Source organism: Macaca thibetana, chromosome 17, assembly GCF_024542745.1.
Source record: "Macaca thibetana thibetana isolate TM-01 chromosome 17, ASM2454274v1, whole genome shotgun sequence".
NCBI classification, from domain to species: Eukaryota; Metazoa; Chordata; class Mammalia; order Primates; family Cercopithecidae; genus Macaca; species Macaca thibetana.
In genome coordinates, this window is record NC_065594.1 from 22,513,200 (window position 1) to 22,533,174 (window position 19,975).

Sequence of the window (19,975 nt, forward strand, 5' to 3'; positions counted from 1 at the left end):
CTAACCCGCCTGGCTCCGAGCCGAGGGCCCTCGCGGGACTCTGGTTCCTGTTCCTCTAACGCCGGCGGGGCTGCTGGGTGCCGGCTCGGCAGGCCGCCTAGACCCGGAACTGCTGAGGCAGCAGCGGGCTCGCGGCGCTTGGCTCATCCCGGGATTCCCCAGCGCTCGTGCTGGGCCTGCAGCGTCCGCACCAAGCACGGCGGGCGGCCCTGCCCAAGCTCCCTCCCGCCTCCCGGCAGCTGGCCCGCGGGGCCCCGGCCTTCAGGTTTCCCCTGGGATCCCGGGACCGGCAGGCGGGGAATCTGTGCGGCGGCGGCAAGGTGGGTGAGGTGAGGCGGGGCGAGGTGGGTGAGGTGAGGCGGGGCGAGGTGGGTGAGGTGAGGCGGGGCGAGGTGGGTGAGGTGAGGCGGGGCGGGTGTCGTCGCCGCTGGGCCGAGCTTACGACTCCAGTTGACCCGCTCGCGGCTGCCCAATTTCGTTGGGGCTCAGGACGAGGGTCGGGGCGGCAAATCGTCACAGAGGTCGCTGTAGACCTGTGTGCAACCGAAGGTGAAAAGCGGGAAGGCGCGGCCCGAATCGCCTCTGGTGCGCGTTGTCCGACAGGAAGTCCCGAATGGGCGGTGAGCGGCCGGTGGAGGTGCACGGGCAGGTGCAGAGCCACAGCCTGCGCCCCGTGAGCCGAGGTGGGCAGGAGGAACAGGGACCCGGGGGCGACACACGTTGGGCGGAAATTTCACAATGAACAGGGAAGGGGGACAGTCACCCACTCAAAACTGGCTAAATGAACCTCAGAGGGAGCCCCGAGCGATGGGGAGAGAAGGTTAGGGGAAGCGGCAGGAGAAAACCTTGGGCCAAAGAGCGTAGCCAAAGGGGGTCACTGGAGACCCGCAGGATGGGGTGGGAGGGCTGGGCTGGAGGTGAGCAAAGCTGGATGGGGAGAATGAATTAAGAAAGTTGGGAGGAAGCCTGTCTCGTCCAAATCACTATAGCTTTTGTGGTCATTGCTAAGTGTGGAGTACTGCGCAAATCCTCAGGGGAACTCTTATTAGCCATCTCAGCTTTTATCATCTTAAAAGGCGAATTTCGCGTGCAGCTCCATTTAGCTTCGTGAACTTAAGCCCCTGCATATGAAAGGATGAGACCTAATATGACAGTCATGTCAGGACTAATGATATATCACACAGGTTGACAACCTGCAATTTAAAAACAGGACTTTGTCTAAACTCAGCAAGTAATTCCTTACTTAAAAGTTCTATGTAAACAAAACAGAGGAACTGTTGTGCTGCTGGAAAGATGTACCAGCATTTTCACAAAACGAATTAAAAGATGGCTTTGCTTTCACTGTCATGGTTCTCTTGTGACAGAATAGACTGGCTTTTCTTGGAGGGGACTAGATTTACTATTTTAGTTACATTTTAAAATCAATGTAATTATTCTTTTTTAATCTACCACAAATTTCTGTTGTAACTATAAGAGGATTTATATAATTTTATATTCTTATACTAATTTTTATTTGCAGGTGATTTGGCACAAAAGTATTCTTTCAAGGATGGCAGAAGCAGTTTTGATTGATCTTTTTGGTTTGAAATTGAACTCTCAAAAAAACTGCCATCAGACATTACTGAAGACTTTGAATGCTGTCCAGTACCACCATGCCGCCAAGGCCAAGTTTCTTTGTATAATGTGTTGCAGTAACATCAGCTATGAAAGGGATGGAGAACAAGATAATTGTGAATTAGAAACAGGCAATGGATTATCAGCTCTCTTGAAAGAATTTGAGATTGTTAGCTGTCCCAGCATGGCTGCCTGTTTGTATACCATTAAACAGAAAATTGATGAAAGAAATCTGAGCAGCATTAAGGTAATTGTACCCAGGCACAGGAAGGCATTAATGAAAGCTTTTATTGATCAACTCTTCACTGATGTTTACAATTTCGAATTTGAAGATTTGCAAGTGACTTTGAGGGGAGGCCTTTTTAAACAGTCCATTGAAATAAACATAATCACAGCTCAAGAACTAAGAGAAATTCAGAATGAAATAGAAACATTTTTGAGAAGTCTGCCAGCACTGAGAGGAGAATTAACTATTATCACTTCTCCTTTGATCCCAGGTATATTAACCACTAACTGTTGTTTTTACTTTGTACATGAAAAACCAATCTTTCTTCAGAGGTAGTTCACCTCTTTTTTTCCTCCTGTTGTTGACTGTTGTGGGCTTATTACTCATTAGCATCAGTGGCAACACAGAGCTATCATGTATGACCCTATAGTATCAGGGTCAAGGGATAACGCCTTCAAAGCCACCCCAAATAAATAAATTTGCTTTATGAAAATTTGATGTTGAGACAAATAATCTAGCCCTCCTTTGCAATGAGATTTATGACACTTAAAATCTTCTATTTAGAAATTCTGAAATTTCAAATCATTGGCACCTTCATAGAAGAGTAAAATTTAAAACAATCAATCTTGCTTCTTGGTTAAACAATATTTTCTGTGAGCTATATGCTGTTAGATATAACAAAGCCAGATGAGACACAAGATACCTTTTGAAGAGCAACGATCTCATAGGGAGTGTAAAATAAACACAAAGCAGAACGCCATAAGAACCTATGGAGGTACAAAATGCCATAGAAATTAGAAGCCAAATAACAAGGGCAGGTAGCAGTGATCAGGGAAGGTCTAATTGAGAGACTGGTATTTTGAATAGCGTCTTTTAAATCTTCACTGCTTATCTTCAACAGATATTTTCATACATGGATTTACTACAAGAACAGGTGGAATATCTTATATACCAACTCTTAGCTCATTCAATCTCTTCAGTAGTTCCAAACGGAGAGATCCCAAGGCAGTGGTTCAAGAAAATCTGCGTAGGTTGGCGAATGCTGCAGGATTTAATATGGAGAAATTTTACCGAATAAAGGTAAAACTTTGCTTTATATTTTGAAAGATCTAAAGTATATTTTTTACTTTACTACTAACTACATGGACTTTAAGCTATTTAACTTTTGTATCTGCTTTTTCATCCAAAGTTTTAGAATAATGCTGTGGTTGTTTTTCTTAGATTTATACACCATAGCCTAAAGATCAGTTCTATTTTATACACACACACACACACACAGGCATATATATGCACACACACACACAGAGTAAGTCATCCTTTAATGTTGATGGGTTCTTGGAAATTGTGACTTTAAGCGAAACGACATAATAAAACCAATTTTACCATAGGCTAATTGATATAAATAAGAATAAAGTTTCTAAGGCATATTTCTTGTCACAAAAACATCACCAAACTTCTAAATAAAGACCAACACATTCCTAATATTAAATATTGAAATAAATATGAGCTAGACATACATTTACAAAAGAGTAATAAAAACAAATTAAGATAACTATCAAATTGTTTTGGTTCAGGGCTTCAGGTAGCTGGAGTCTATCCTGGCAGATCAGGATCCAAGGTCATAACCCACCCTTGACAGGACGCCATTCCATTGCAGGGTGCTTTTACACACACACACGTACTCCTACTGGGACCAGGTAGACACCCCAATTCATCTCATATACACTTCTTTGGGATGTGGGAGGAAACTGGGTTACCCAGAGAAAACCCACGCAGACATGAGGAGAAGGTGCAAACCTCACACAGTCAGTGACAGGGTGGGTAGTCAATTTTTTTCATTAACATTATAATGAAATGATGTGGAATAAAATGACATTATTCAAGAGCCTACTGTATATTTCATCTGGAGTCCTCAATTCTAAAAGTACAGTTAATTCTTAGAGAGTATACTACCACTGCCCTTTTTGATTTGAAGAAAGGGAACTGCATGGTGGTAGAGAAAGGCCATTATTTTATAAATCTACTCCAGGAGGAACTAGGGTCATAGTTGATGAGATAATGTCTTATTCCTTACAGAATTCTAGCTTTACTTGAGTCTGGGAAAAGTAAAAGTATCATTGATTTGGTAATTAACTTTCTTTTACAGGAAAAATTTTCATTTTGTAGAAAGTGCATTAAGAAGTGTTATACCTATCTTTATGGAAAGATGTTCATTATTCACTATATTGAATTTTATAACATTAAACTGTGCTTTTCTTTGTATAAACTATCAGAGAGTATAATACCAAAAGCTTAAATAGTTAAATTATAAGTAAATTTTGTGTTTTCTCATATACAAAAGTGATATATTTAATGAATGCTAGTAATCTTAAACTGGTTATATAATTTTATACTATAATGAATACCTTCAGGAAAGCTTATGGTATGAGAAATCCCACTTCCAAAACATTTTTGTTGCACATTTTTGGTATTAGACTCATCATTCCAATGACATCTGGATTATGGGAAGAAAGGAGCCTGATTCTTATGATGGAATAACCACAAATCAGAGAGGAGTCACAATAGCAGCTCTTGGTGCTGACTGTATACCAATAGTTTTTGCAGATCCAGTCAAAAAAGCATGTGGGGTTGCTCATGCTGGTAAGTATACTTAATTAAACATTTAGGATTTTACTCATTGTGCAGGAAAAATTGTAATTTCTTTCTGATAGACATGGCAAACAGTTAATTACATTACACTGTGGTAAATGTAATGATGGGAGGGGGCGGCATAGTTTTATTATAGGGACGGCTAAGAGGAGTATCCACATCAAATTATATGAATTGTAGTAGAATTCCCAAAGGAGGTCGCACCTAGGTTGATTCCTAAGGAATTTGTTGGTTTTGGCTTAGTAACAGTGTTCCTCAGTAAGGGTGCTATTAACATTTTGGTCAAGATAATACCATATTGCAGATTAAGTGTCTTTAGCCCCTGAAATTCTTAATGACAGTAGCACCTCTAGTTCCTGTAATAACCAAAACCAACCAACCAACCAAACAACAATGAAACCCTCCAAGCTTTTCAAAACACTCCCTAGGGGAGTGGTACTGCCTTTGGTTGAGAATCCTTGAAATCCAGGCTATAGGAAATGGGAATGTTAGGCATGTTTCAGAAAAGTATTCACCCAGATGGAGCTGCAAGTGTAAAGCTAGGGAGGTAGGAAAAAGCAAGATGCTTTGAAAACTGTTTTTAGTTTAAATCATTTAATGTATTTAACTGCAACTATTCTCTGAGAGAAAAGAAGTATTTTTAGAAGGTATATTGTGTTAAAGATATGGAGTTTTGTTTTCTGAAGGTATTTTAAAATGGTATTTTAGATTACCCCATAGCTGTGATTTTGTGTGAAATGAGGGATGATCTTTAAAATTTCCTTCACTTGTAAATCTATTTCTACTTTGCTTTTTAGCTCATAGGTAAAAAAGAAAGTAGCATATTTTTGTTTTGACCTAGCTGAAATAATGGGATTGAATGAGTAGAAGTCAGGTTTACTACATGACATTGTCAAAAAGTTATTTAAAATTTGAATCTTGGCTCCTGGATATAAAAAGAGGATTTTTTTTTTTTAGTTCTTAGGTTTGAAAACATTTAGTTTAAAAATATCCAAGATCAAGCAGTCAAAATGAAGTTATAAATGTGAATTTCAAGTCATTAATAAGTTAATTTTGAAAGAATAAAATACCTAGGAATACAGCTGCCTTAACCAAGGAGGTTAAAGATCTCTACAATAAGAATTACAAAAACACTGCTGAAAGAAAGCAGAGATAATGTAAACAAATGGAAAAACATTCCATGCTCATGGATAGGAAGAATCAATATTGTTAAAATGGTTACACTGCCCAAAGTAATTTATAGATTCAATACTATTCCTATCAAACTACCAATATCATTTTTCACAGATTTAGAAAAAACTATTTTAAAATTCATATGGAACCAAAAAAGAGCCCAAATAGCCAAAGCTATCCTAAGCAAAAAGAATAAAGCTGGAGGAGTCACATTGCTCCCTTCAAGCTGTACTACAAAGCTACTATTACCAAAACAGCATGGTGCTGGTACCATAACTGACACATAGGCCAATGGAACAGGGTAGAGAACCTAGAAATAAAGCCACATACCTACAACCCTCTGATCTTTGACAAAGTCGACAATAACAAGCAATGAGGAAAGGATTCCCTATTTGATAAATGTTGCTGGGATAACTGGCTAGCCATATGCAGGAGATTGATACTAGACCCCTTCCTTTCACCATATACAAAAACCAACTCAACATGGATTAAAGATTTAAACATATAGCCTAAAACTATTAAAACCCTAGGAGAAAACCTAGGAAATACCATTCTGGACATAGGCATAGGCCTTGGCAAAGATTTCATGGTGAAGACTTCAAGAGCAAACAAAAACAAAAATAGACAAGTGGGATTCAGTTAAACTAAGGAGCTTCCGCACAGCAAAGAAACTATCAACAGAGTAAACAGAAAACCTATAGAATTGCAGAAAATAAATCTATAAGGAACTTAAATCAACAAGCAAATAACAAATAATACCATTAAAAAATGGGCAAAGGACATGAACAAATGCTTCTCAAAAGAAGACATACACGTGGTCAACAAGCATATGAAAAAATGCTTGATATCACTAATCATTAGAGAAATGCAAATCAAAACTACAATGAGATACCATTTCAGACCAGTCAGAATGGCTGCTATAAAAAAAAAAGTCAAAAAATAACATGTGGGTGAGATTGTGGAGAAAAGGAAATGCTTACACACTGCTAGTGGGAATGTAAATTAGCTACTGTGGAAAGCAGTTTGGATATTTCTCAAAGAACTTAAAATTAGAACTACCATTCAACCCAGCAATCCCATTACTGGGTATATACCCAAAGGAATATAAATTATTCTGCCATAAAGACACATGCACATGTATGTTCATCACAGCACTTTTCACAATAATGAAGATGTGGAATCAACTTAGATACCCATCAGTGGTGGACTGGATAAAGAAAATATGGTACATATACATAATGGAATACTATGCAGCCATACAAAAGAATGAAATCATATCCTTACAGCAACATAGATGCAGCTGGAAACCATCCTAAGTGAATTAATGCAGGAACAGAAAATCAGATACCATATGTATCCTTTAAGTGGGAGCTACACATTGAGTACACATGGACACAAAGAAAGGAACAGTGGACATGGGGGCTTACTTAAGGGTGGTGGGTGGGAGGAGGGTGACGACTGAAGAACTGTCTATTGGGTACTATGTCCACTACTTGGGTGATGAAATCGTTTATACATGAAACCCCAGTGACATGCAATTTACCCATGTAACAAACCTGCATATATGTACCCCCGAACCTAAAAATTTGTAAAAATAAAAATAAATTAACTTTAAAATATAATATAATTACATACATTGTATACTTATTTTATCAGATATCAAAAAGAATAAAATTCTTCTATGGGGCTACTTTAATAAAGATCTTTTAACCAGATATGTATACATAGATATACATGTGCTGTAGGAGAAAAATCAAATAGAAAGGAGGTGGATGAACTACAAGTGAGAGGATAATTAAGGAGGCTCACTGAAGAAGAGAGCTACTCTCATCTGTAGAAAAGCCCTGACAATTTCTCTCTTTAACTCAAAATGCCTATATGTAGTTGCTTCCCTTTGAACATCACTGTCTGTATCTTCCTAGGTGCCTCAAAATCATTATGTCAAAAACTCAACATCTTTTTCCCTGAAGTCTTCTCTGCCAGTTAGGTTTCCTATTTTGATTATTGACATCCTACCCACTTACAGATAGAAACTTGATTTCTTCATTCTGTTCTTCCCATAACCACATATCCAGTGGGTTACCTGTCGAGGCTGAACCTATCACCTAAGTACTTCTTGCTTTCATCATCTCCTTTTATCTGTAAAAAATGATCCCTTCACCTGAGTGCCTAGCTTTTGAAGGATATGAGTATGGAGTGCTTAAGGAAGGTGTAAGGGGAGTCATTATTGGCCAACCATATCAGCTGAATCAAACTCAGATATAGGGAATAAAGGAAAAATGCAATATTCTTAGCTTTCTGTCTTTGGCAACAAGAAGGTAGCAGAAGTAAAGAAGATGGTTTTATCTTAGAACACTGTAAGATGCAAGGCAGGTAAGGCAGAGATGGCAAGGGAACGATAGACTGGGCAAGTGGGAAGGGAGTAAAAAGAGACTGTTAATTGAAATATAATAGGTTTTGTTGTAAAAAGTGAGGGAGAGATGAAAACTGCAAAACATTGCTGAAGGACATTAAAGAAGACACAAATAAATGGAGAGAAGTTCTGTGTTCATGGATTAGAAGTTAGAGAAATGCAAATCAAAACCACAATGAAATATCACCTCACATCCATTAGGATGGCTAATATTTTAAAACCTCAGAAAATAAGTGTTGTTGAGGATGTGGAGAAATTGGAACCCTGGTGCACTGGTGGTGGTAATGTGAAATTGTGTAGCCACTATGGAAAACAGTACAGCAATTTTTCAAACAATTATAAATAGATTACCATATGATCCAGAAATTCCCCTTCTGGAAGTATATCCAAAATAATTGAAATCAGGAACTCAAAGAGATATTTGCACACCAATGTTGATAACACAATTATTTGCAATAGCCAAAAGGTGAAAGCAATCTAAGGTACATTGGTAGATGAATGGGTAAGCAAAATGTGGTGTGTGCATACAATGGAATATTATTTAGCTTTAAAAAGGCAGGGAATTCTGACACATACTACAATATAGATGAACCTTAAGGGCATTATGCTAAGTGAAATCAGTCAGTCACAAAAAGATAAATACTGTATTATGATTTCACTTATATACCTACAATAATCAAATGTACAGGAACTGGAAGAAGAATGGTGATTGCCAGGGGCTGGTAAAAGGAAGAAACAAGGAGTTATTGTTAATAGTTGTAGAGGTTCCATTTTATCAGATGAAAAAGTTCTGGAGATTGGTTATACAACAATGAATTCAACACTGCTGAACTGTATACTTAGAATAGTAGATTTTGTGGTTTAACCACAATCTTTTAAAATGTGAAAAATAGAGAAGACTAAGCTATGGTCTCAGTGGAAGCTAAAACTATAGAGCATCTTTAAATGGAAGATGAAGAAAACCCCCACTTCGTGTCTCCTCTGTGCCAGGTGCTTTGTGTAGCATAGCTCATTTAAAAACCACATGATAATACAGTTAATCTTGTGGTTCATTCATTATTTCTGAACTTTGAAAAATATACAAACTGTATCTGCTCACTTTTAACTTAGACATAAATTCAGGTGAAATTTTGCTACATTTTGACTTTCCTTATCTCTTTTTATTCCTATTTATCAGGTTGGAAAGGTACTTTGTTGGGTGTTGCTATGGCTACAGTGAATGCTATGATAGCAGAATATGGCTGCAGTTTGGAAGACATTGTTGTTGTACTTGGACCTTCAGTAGGACCTTGCTGTTTTACTCTTCCAAGAGAATCAGCAGAGGCATTTCATAATCTTCATCCTGCATGTGTACAACTATTTGATTCACCAAATCCCTATATTGACATCCGTAAAGCCACAAGGTATGTCTGATTTCATTCAACTGCAAGTTTGATTCTTTCTTATTGCTCTAAAATGAAATTTATTTTAGAGAACAATTAGTAACTCTAAGAAGAATTTAGGTGGCGGTTATTTAAGCAGCTGACATGAACATGTATACAAACATTTTTAAATATGAAATCTGTTTTCATTTGAGTTTGAATAACAGAATTTTTTTTGTCTCATTGATTTGAAAGTGAAGGAAGAAACATCTGGCATTTAATTTTAAGAGATCTACTTAAACTTCATATAGAAAAGTTGGCATGTACTTTACTTCACAGCCATTCCTCAGCTAAATTCTCCTAAATGTAATGAACTCTCAGGAAGCTGATATTTTAAAATTATTCTTATTATCTAATTAACTAGAGGAATATATTTTTTAGAAAAAATATTAGATAATATAAATACACAGATTTTTACTTTCAAGTTTTTTACAGTTCTTTGCATTTTTGAATTTATGAAGTTTTGCTGTTAATAACTGGTGAAAATTATTTGTCATTACTACAAAGGCAAATTAATGTGTGTTTTAAATCACGTTTCCATTCCAGTCACCGAAACCTTACCCAGAGTCTGCCTCATTTAGTACAGACGTGGAAGAGATTGAAATTGATTCTTAAATGTGACTTTTTAAATCAAGTATCACTAATTTGTAGTCATATTTCATATCATAAAGTGTTCATGGAGAAGCAAGTTTTCTGAGAAAAATCTGGCTAATAGAAGGAAAGGAGATGAAGGGCCAGATGACTAAAAAGCATACTCTGGCTGAGCCAGATTAATTTTGTCTGATATCCTGGTAACTTTCGTAGAGATTTCTTCTTAAATAAGCACTTGATTTTTATTATAAAATTCTGTACCTAGATTATGTCTATAGGACAATATGGAAGGTTGTACTGTGCATATATGAACTTATGTGACTAAATGCTGATACAGTGTAGCATTTTTTTCCTGACTAGTCCATGTTCTGTAATTGAATAACAGTATACATTGTTCTAGGTACATCTTTCCTGGAACTCTTTCATGCCAACATCCGTATTTTTTTTTCATATTGCTTTGGCTATTGGGAAAATAAACTCTTGCTCTCTTTTGAAAAATATTTTTCCTAAGGATTCTTCTAGAACGGGGAGGAATTCTTCCACGGAATATTCAGGACCAGAACCAAGATCTCAACCTCTGTACATCTTGCCATCCTGACAAGTTTTTCTCCCATGTCCGAGATGGCCTTAATTTTGGTACACAAATTGGCTTCATATCAATTAGAGAATAAGGTACAGTAGGTTTTCTCTCCTCTTTCCATTTTTCCTCTCTTTCATCCCTCTCTCCACATCTCCCTCCCTTTCTCTTTCTTCCTCTTTTAGCTGTTTCTTCCCCTCATTTTAAAAAAAAACAGTTAATTATGTTTAACTTTACTCCTTTATTCCTATAGGAAGAATGATGTTTCTACTTTTTTAGTGATATAATAGTAGTAGCAAAGTTCATTTTCAGTAACACTCTATTATAAAGAGCAGCCACTCCTTTTCCTAGTTAATGAAGAATAATTAGCCAGGCTTATGTTAAAAGTATAAAAATAAAACAATTTAATCTTTAAAAAAGTATGTATTTTTCCTTTCTCTCTACTATGTACTTGCTATCTGTACATTCCTTATCCTAACATCCTTATAACTTTCATGTTATTTTTGAAAATAAATCTTTGCATAAAGATTCTAAATTCTAGGATAATAAGAAATTCTCACATACAAACTAGCTTGATTTTCAACTAGATTTCCAAATGATTATCTGCAGTTGGAGTTGGCCAAATTTTTGTTTTAAAATGACAGTAAATAGTTTAGACTTTGTGGGACATACAATATATGTCTCAGCTACTCAACTTCACCATTGTAGAGGTAGAGCAACAAGAGATACTGATAATATAGAAATGAATGAATATGTCTGTGTTCCAATAAAACTTTGTTTACAAAAATCAGGTGAGGGAGCCAGGCACAGTGGCCCTGCTCCTGTAGTCCCAGCTCCTCAGGAGGCTGAGGTAGGAGGACTGCTTTAGGCCAGGAGTTTGAGTACAGCATGGATAACATAAACCCTGTCTCTAAATAATAAAATAAACAGGTAAAGGGCCAGATTTGGCCTATCGGCTATAGTTTGCTGACACATGATCTAAAGTCATAGAGCAAGACTGAGTGTAATTTTCTTAAAATAGTATTTATTAGAGGTGGTTTTGTTGGAATTACACAAAAATATTTCATGGCACTGATTTAGCACCGCCCCCTTAGGACATATGTAATTTTCCCTAAGGTTACTTCTAGCTGAATTAATATTATTTTTTACTCTTTACAATGTTTTTAGCTCTTTAACTTACAGAAAAACTTTAATAGACTTCACGATTGTAAGGGTCTCATATTTGATTTCTATGTATTTTACAGATACTTGACTGGATTTTTGTATAACTGTTTCCTGCCTCCTTCCAAACTGACTGCAAGAGAGAAATTTAGCTGTTTGATCTACTTAAAACCAAATGGATTACAATGGATAATTCATCTTTAGGGTATATTTTTACTGTTATTCAAAGTCAAATGATTTTCATTTAAGTATAATAATAACTGACAAAAATCAGTATGTTGTAGCTAATATGTTTTATGCATGACAATTATTCTTAAAGTTTGTTCTTCCTGTTTATTACACAGATCAGGAATAGATTTGTTCAGTTCAGTATTTATTGAATACCCTCTATTGGTCAGGCATTGTGTTAAGCATAGGTGAACAGAAATGAACACGACTTTTTTCCTTTGAGTCTAATACAATGAAGGAGATAAACACTTCTGCAACTTAATTTTAATAGCAGTAGAAGAGAACATAAGGAATAGAGGTTAATTTTACCCAGAAGGCAGAATAGAGAAAATATTACAAGAGAAAATCACATATCACATGGGCTCAAAAGATGTAGAGGTTTTTGACAAATGAAGAACAGCCATAACAGGTAGAGGGAACACCATGAACCAGGGCATGAAACTGAAAGTGCATAACATATTCTAGAGAGAAAAGGGTGTGGGCAGGAGTTAGGGCTGGAAAAACAGGTTGGAAACAGATAAGTAAGGGTCTCAACTGCAGTGTCAAAGAGCTTGCAGTTTATTTTCCAGGCAGTGAGTAGGCAGCCAAAAAAAAAAAAGTAACGATTTTTTTTCTCCCTCCCCCATGGCATCATATTTAAGAGGACGAATTTAAATTGTGTGAGACCAAAGCATAGAGACTAGATAAGGGGTGGTCAAAATATTTCAAAAAGAAATAATGAAGATCCAATGAAGGAAGTGGAAATTAAAATAGAGAAGAGAGTAGACGGATTAGAGAGACATTTAAGAGATGGAATCAATAGATCCTGTTACTAGATAATGGAAGTAAGAGGTGAGGAAGAGTGGAAAAGTCATTAATGACTCTTAAGATTTCTGCTTGGCTGTTTACCAAGATTGGCAGCAAAGAGAGGGAGAAGGTTTGGGAAAAGAGAGGAGGATAATGAGTTTGACTTTACATAGAATGAAGGACATCCAGATAGAAATCTTTGGTTAATAATTAGAAATATAGACCTAGAAATTAGGAGGAAACCTGAGACAGAGACAGAGATTTCAAGGTTTATAGTACAGAGATGATGCTTGATTCTGTTGGAGCAAGTTGGATCATCTAGGCAGAAATTAGGATGAGAAAAAGGAGGTCCAAGAATATAACCTTACAAAACACCTGCATTTCAGGAATAAGAAGCTGAAGGAGTAAAAAAAATTAGTCACAGAAGTAAGAAAAAATAGGGTAGTTGTTTTGAAGAAGCCAGGATAGGTGTGGAAAGTACTCAAAAAGAAATCTTCAGGGATAAAATAAAGAGATAATTAAAAAGAAATCAGTGGATTAAGCGCATTGAAACTGTTCTATAGGCAGTGGTCATTGAGTCGGCTTTCAGTGCATTAGGAAGAAGATGCATAGGTGTCAACTCTTCTTTGACAGCATTTACTAGAGAAGAGAAAAAGCTGGGGAACTACATCTTGAAGGAAGGGACTTTTTTTGGATGAGTGGTTTTGAGTATGTTTGTCAGTTAAAGAGAGAACTTAAGTTAGTTTTCATTTGGGAGAAATTGTATATATATTTAATGTAAGTTATCACATTGCATCTTAAAAATTTTCTTATTTAATACATGTATTTCCTACATGTATGTGTGGTGGCATGACAGCAAATAACATTTGTTTGGTATTTCCAAAGGACTTTCATGTACATTAGCTCATTTTACCTTTACAGCTACTCTGAAATACACGGGCATTATCCCTTTTATTCAGCTGAGAAAACTGAGCTTCATTGAGGTGGAAGTCAAAAATCACATAATTTGTGATGAAGTCAGATTTGAGCATACGTTTTGTGACTCCAATTTTCCTCTCAGATTTTAAAATTAATTAAAGGGACCTTAATTATATTTTTATTTTTAATTTTTTGTTAACATAATTTATTCAGTGAAAATTTTGTTGAGGTACTGGGACAGGTTAAAAAACTACAGTTGTAACCCTCAGGATATTTAATATCCACTGAAAAGTGACAATCAGTAAACCAGCAATTTCAATACTTTGATATATGTTGTGAGGTTGTGACAACTGATTCTTGTTTAGTTTAATTCTATATCTCCCTTAGCCCAGTGTTAAATTTAAATAAAATACCTCATTTTTTCCAATTCAGGGAAGGCACTAAACATAAAGCATAGGATAAAAATGTTGAACTCATCCAAAATATTATTTTGTTTAATGAAAATGATAAAGATTAAGGAATACTTACATGTATTGAGAAAGGTTAATAATTTTCTAGTTCTTCACTGTGCATTATTTTGTTTGAAGTTGGTAAATTTGGAGTATCCTGCAGACACATTTTGCTTTATGTACTACAACATTCTACAACCAAATGAAAATTATTTTGATTATCTGATTTTGGATTATCTCTGCCAAAGTATGTAATGAAAAGTTGTCTCCTTGCTGTTTTAATGAATGAAAAGTGCTGATTTAGTAACTCAGAACTATCAGGTTATTAAATAATCATCTTATTGCATCTACAAGATAGCTGTCACTCTCACACATTTGTATGTAGGTTTCTAGGACTTTTGGGGTACAACAACAAAGATTTCTAGTAAATTAGGTTTTGGTTTTGTTTTTAATTTTAAATTTATAAATAACAATGGTACCTCTTCATGGGATACATAATAATGTTTCTGTTCATATAATGTATAGTGATCTGACCAAGGTAATTAGCATATCTATCATCTCAAACATTTTTTTTTGCGTTATGAAGATTTAATTGTTCCTTCCAGCAATTTTCAAACTATGTAATATACTATTGTTAACTATAGTTATCCTACAGTGGTATAGAACACTGGAACTTATTCCTCCTAAAGTTTTGTTTTTAATCTAAGCACTGCTACTAACTGCACATAGGAAATATTGATTGCTATTTTATTAATAAGGGGAATTAAGTTTGTAAATCAAATAAATATTAATGAAATACCTTTTTGGAAGTACTATCAAACTAAAACTTACTGGGCCATTTATCTAACTGTAATTTTAAATAGTGAAGAATAGCACAGTGGCCAAATATGCGGTACTCCAGTGCTTTATAAAACAAATGAGATGATCTTACCACTAGGAGGTAGTATTTCAACAAGTAACTCTACTCTTATTTCTTGGTATAAAGTTGAACCAATCTTAAACTCTGTATTTTCTTGTGGAATAAAAAGGGAGGGGAGGGTGCATTTGAAGTTAGTGAATGTATTGCTCTTACTTTAGGCATAACATGGTAGTTCAAGTAGATAAAAGCATTTAGGAACCCTCACCCACTTCTATCTCATTCCTATAGAATCTCTAGTAACTGCTTTTCTGTAAGTAGATTTTTGGGAGAAACTCAGAGAAGCTTATTCTGTGTAACATGGCAAAACAGAAATAATACCCAAATATTCAGCAGCTGGAAGGAAAGATAACAGGGACATATGAGTTATATGCTTTTATATCTCAAAGTGGGATTTGATATTTATTTTTATTTGATTGTCCTAGAGTTATACTTCCAATGTATCCATCATACTTTTTGTGTGAACTCTTAGAGAATGCTACCAATCTATGAAAGTTCAGCACTTCAAAGAAAGCATTACTCAGTTATCTGTGTGTTATTGTGTTTGTATGCATGGGTCTTTGTGGATGTGCTAAATGGCAAACAAGAAATATATGTGTGTTAAATATGACATATAGCCTCTTTGCCCTAGCTAATATAAATCAACACACACATAACACATTGCATTCAGTGGAATCATAGATTTCTCCCTATAGATTTTTTAATAAATTATGCAATGAAGAATGGAAAACATGGTCCATATGCTTACTGGATGTGTTTCTGGGAACCCTGATCTAGGGCACATGCATTTTCATTGTAGGCAGTGTTTTTAAAGTTTACTTGTGATTTCAAAGATTGCCATAAGCAATGCATTGTTCTGTACTAGGTCATTGCTTAATGAAGGAAAAAGAAATCTGCCAGTACTGCTTTTTCCAGATTAACACATTTGGTTTGAACTCATAATGATTACATGTCAATTGTGTTGAGACAAACTTTTCATACTCTCCTTAGATGCATTTTTGTAGAGAAGGAAATGCTTACATCACATTCCCCATGCCCTTGTGCCAAGCACCTGAGGTGAGCTATGTCTCTGTATTTGGAGCAGACTTTTTGTTTTATTTAATTCTCAGAAGGTTGGGGTGTCCAGTTACTACATTTTGTTAAACAAAATTTCCAGCAGACACTAGCTCAAAATACCACATTCCTTTCTAACCAAAACCAAAACAAAACAAAAGACAAAAAGAGGGAGTAAAGGGAGTACTCTTGTTTCATGAGAAACTGTAGAAAAGAGATTTGTTCATGGTAACAGTTGGGTTTTTAATGTCCTTCATTTTCTGAATTCTGCATCACATACTGCTTCAATTTACATCTCACCATGCTTTCCTGTTCCTTACATTTTTAAAGCACATGTTTTAAGATTGTATTTTCTTATCCCTCCCATCAGCCTTGTTTTCATAGTTGATATTTCATATTCACAAGGTACCTTCATTCCTTTGGTTTTCTACTTTTCAATACATATCCAGATTTGGCTATAGAGTTGTCTGTTTGACATATCCTGTGTCCCCTCAAATACAACATCCTCCAAACTTAACTCATCATCTTCTCTCCAAAACCTGCTCCCATCCTGTCTTCTATCTCAGAAGATGAAATTGTTATTCATGCAGTTGCCCAGCCAGAAACCCTGGAGTGTCTCTGAATGCCTCCCTTTCCTTCTCCCCTTCCCTTCCCACACTACTGACTGTATATCTACCATCTGTTCCCATGACTCTTTCTCAACTGCCACAGACATGCAGGTCGTCATCTCTCACCTATATCATTAGAGCAGCCTTCTGACTAGTCTTTCCTTATTGAATCCCTTTTTACAGTATCATTATTGATTGTTTTAAAATGCAAATCTGGTCATATTACATCTCTCAAAAAATTTTTATGGCTTTCCCACTGCCTCCAAGATAAAGACCTACTCACTAAAGTGTATAAGTGCTGTCATCCTCTCTCCCCTGCTTACTTCTTTAATTTCTACCACTCCCCACTCTGTGCCACATGCTTTAGCCGTTCTGTACTTTTTTTCATTTCCTAGAGTATACCATTAAGCTAGGCCAGACCAACGAGGTTGGTTGGTATTCAAAGACTGACTAGAACTCAGATTTCTGTTTAGGATTACCTTCACCTAGGCTTTCTACTGAATTAGCAAATAGGAAGTACCAAGGACATCTACAATAAAAACATTTATGTAAATGAGTACAACACTCTAGTGTCTCCCTAATTTCTTATGGAGATATGGCCAAAATTCAGTTGTCAATGTAGTATATATATAGTGAGTACCATACCAGATTGTACATGGAAGTTAAGTAGCTTTTGTTCCACTGGGCAGCATGAGGGGCCATGCTAATGCTCAAAGGTCTACCTTCTACTGTATGAGGAAAGTTTTACTATATTGAAAACCATGCACAATATTTTTTTCTGTGTTATTGGGTCAACAGCAGTTCTCACCATGATCACCATCATCTTCCACAGCTATGTTTTCTCTTGCCCCTTGGCTTTGGACACATTGCTGGCTCTTTGTACATATTGCATACGCACAGCGTTTGTCAATGTCGCTTCTCTTGAATAACTCTTAACCATCCTTTAAGACTCAGATCTGGGGTCATCTCTTCCAGAATATTTTCCTTCATTGTTTGTCTCATTAGCACCCATCCTGAGCATCATTTTTTATAGTCCTCAGTGAACTGATTTTTAAATGTTGGTCTGTTTAATTGTCTACTACTAAATATAGACTCCATCAGAGTAAGGAGCATATCTTACTTATCTTCATATTTTTAGTACCTAGCAAAGATATTATCACATTATAATAATCTAGTGTCTATGGGAGAAAAAAAGGGAAAGAGGGAAGTGTATTAGTCCTTTCTCACACTGCAATAAAAAACTACCTGGGGCTGGGCACAGTGGCTCACCCCTGTAATCCCAGCACTTTGGGAGGCTGAGGCAGGCAGATCATGAGGTCAAGAGATCAAGACCATCCTGGCCAACATGGTGAAACCCTGTCTTTACTAAAAATACAAAAATTAGCTGGGCATGGTGCCACGCACCTGTAGTCCCAGCTACTTGGGAGGCTGAGGCAGGAGAATCGCTTGAACCCAGGAGGCAGAGGTTGCAGTGAGCCGAGATCACGCCACTGCACTCCATCCTGGGCAGCAGAGCGAGACTCTGTCTCAAAAGAAAAAAAAAAAGAACTACCTGAGCAATTTATGAACTACTGGGTAAGTTATGAAGAAAAGAAGTTCAATTGACTCACAGTTCCATAGGTTTAACAAGAAGCATGACTGGGAGGTCTCAGGAAACTTACAATCATGGTGGAAGGTAAAGGGGAAGCAAGCATCCTTTTTTCACATGGCAGCAGGAAAGAGAGAATGGGAAGGGGGAAGTGCCCACACTTTTAAACCATCAGATCTCATGAGAACTCACAATCACCACAACAGCAAGGGGGAAATCCACCCCCATGATCTAATCACCTCCCACCAAGCCCCTTCTCTGACATGTGGGGATTACAATTCGATATGAGATTTGGGTGGGGACACAGAGCCAAACCGTATCAGAGGGGGAAGAATCCTTAAACAATCTCATACAAGGTCTGGAAGGATAAATATAATAAATCATATTTTGGAGTGTTTGTGGTTGATTTTCACAAGGTTCATTTATATTTCCAGTGTTTTGTTGATTCTATTTAAATAATAATGATATATCAAAGTCACTAAAGAAAGTTTTAAGACATTTGGCCGTATTTCTTTATCCATCATTAGAATTTACTGTTTTCAACTTGTATAGCAACATAAACTTTAAAATGCTGCTTTATGACAAAAAATGCTGGTAAGGACGTGGAGAAAGGGGGAACTGTTATACACTGGTAGTGGGAATGTAAATTAATACAGCCATTATGGAAAACAGTATTGAAGTTCCTCAAAAACCTAAAATAGAACTACCATATGATCCAGCAATCCCACTACTGGGTGTATATCCAAAGGAAAGGAAGTAAGTATGTTGAAAGGCACTCCCACATTTTTTGCAACACTATTCACAATAGGCAAGATATACAATCATCCTAAGTGTCCTTCAACAGATGAATGGATAAAGAAAATGTGGCATATATACATAATAGAATACTATTCAGCTGCAAAAAAGAATGAAATCCTGTCATTTATGGCAACATGGACTAGCTTAGAGGACATTATGTTAGGTAAAATAAGCTAGGCACAGAAAGATAAATACTGCACATTCTCACTCATGTGTGAAAGCTTTAAAAAAATTGGTCTTAGAAGTAGAGATTAGAGCGGAGGTTACTAAAGGCAGGCAGGGAAGGGTAGAAGGTTTGGAGGGATAATAAGAAGTTGGATAACATAAAATTACAGTTAGGAGGTGTATGAGCTAGTTTTCTACAGCGCTGTAGGGTGACTATAATTAACAATTTGTTGTATATTTTCAAATAGCTTGACAAGCAGATTTTAAACGTTTCCAACACAAAGACCGTATAAATGTTTGTATTGAATATGCTAATTACCCAGATTTGATCGTTATACATTGTATACATGTATCAAAATATCCTGTGCCCCATACAAAGGTACAATTATTATGTGTCAATTAAAAATAATAAAAGCAAAACAATTTTAAAAAGAAAAAAATACTGCTTTAGGATACATGTCTCCTGTGGGAATCATGTATGTTAAAAACTAATACTTATTTTAAAAAACTAATTATTTCCACTCCTGTAATAATATATTTTTAATATTTATCTTATACCATACCCTGTCCATGCCTTTAGTGAAACAAATACAAACTATTTAATCAAATCTCTATGACAGTGACCCAGAGAGTGAAGACCA

At 36.4% G+C, this 19,975-nt stretch overlaps 2 protein-coding genes across 7 annotated transcripts in view; one reads left to right on the top strand and one right to left on the bottom strand.

Annotated features, from left to right (window-relative positions):
* Nucleotides 1-517, bottom strand: part of CCDC122 (coiled-coil domain containing 122) — a 39,420-nt gene extending 38,903 nt beyond the window's left edge. Inside the window, exon 1 of one of the 2 annotated variants that reach the window (XM_050766228.1) lies at nt 443-517. The gene's annotated coding sequence lies outside the window, so the exon portion shown is untranslated. Of the gene's footprint in view, nt 1-5; nt 113-442 lie in introns of those variants that run through there. The other variant, XM_050766229.1, reaches the window with a different exon arrangement.
* LACC1 (laccase domain containing 1) overlaps nt 169-19,975 on the top strand; it is a 140,170-nt gene continuing 120,363 nt past the window's right edge. For 2 of the 5 annotated variants that reach the window (XR_007720728.1, XR_007720729.1), the window contains exons 1-7: nt 169-320; nt 1,520-2,111; nt 2,742-2,920; nt 4,315-4,480; nt 9,253-9,478; nt 10,599-10,759; nt 11,909-12,030. Coding sequence is in view for 3 of the 5 variants with exons in the window: in XM_050766203.1 (XP_050622160.1) it covers nt 1,550-2,111; nt 2,742-2,920; nt 4,315-4,480; nt 9,253-9,478; nt 10,599-10,758 (1,293 nt within the window). In the remaining 2 variants the exon portion in view is untranslated. Of the gene's footprint in view, nt 321-606; nt 684-1,519; nt 2,112-2,741; nt 2,921-4,314; nt 4,481-9,252; nt 9,479-10,598; nt 10,760-11,908; nt 14,433-19,975 lie in introns of those variants that run through there. The other 3 variants (XM_050766203.1, XM_050766204.1, XM_050766205.1) reach the window with 3 other exon arrangements.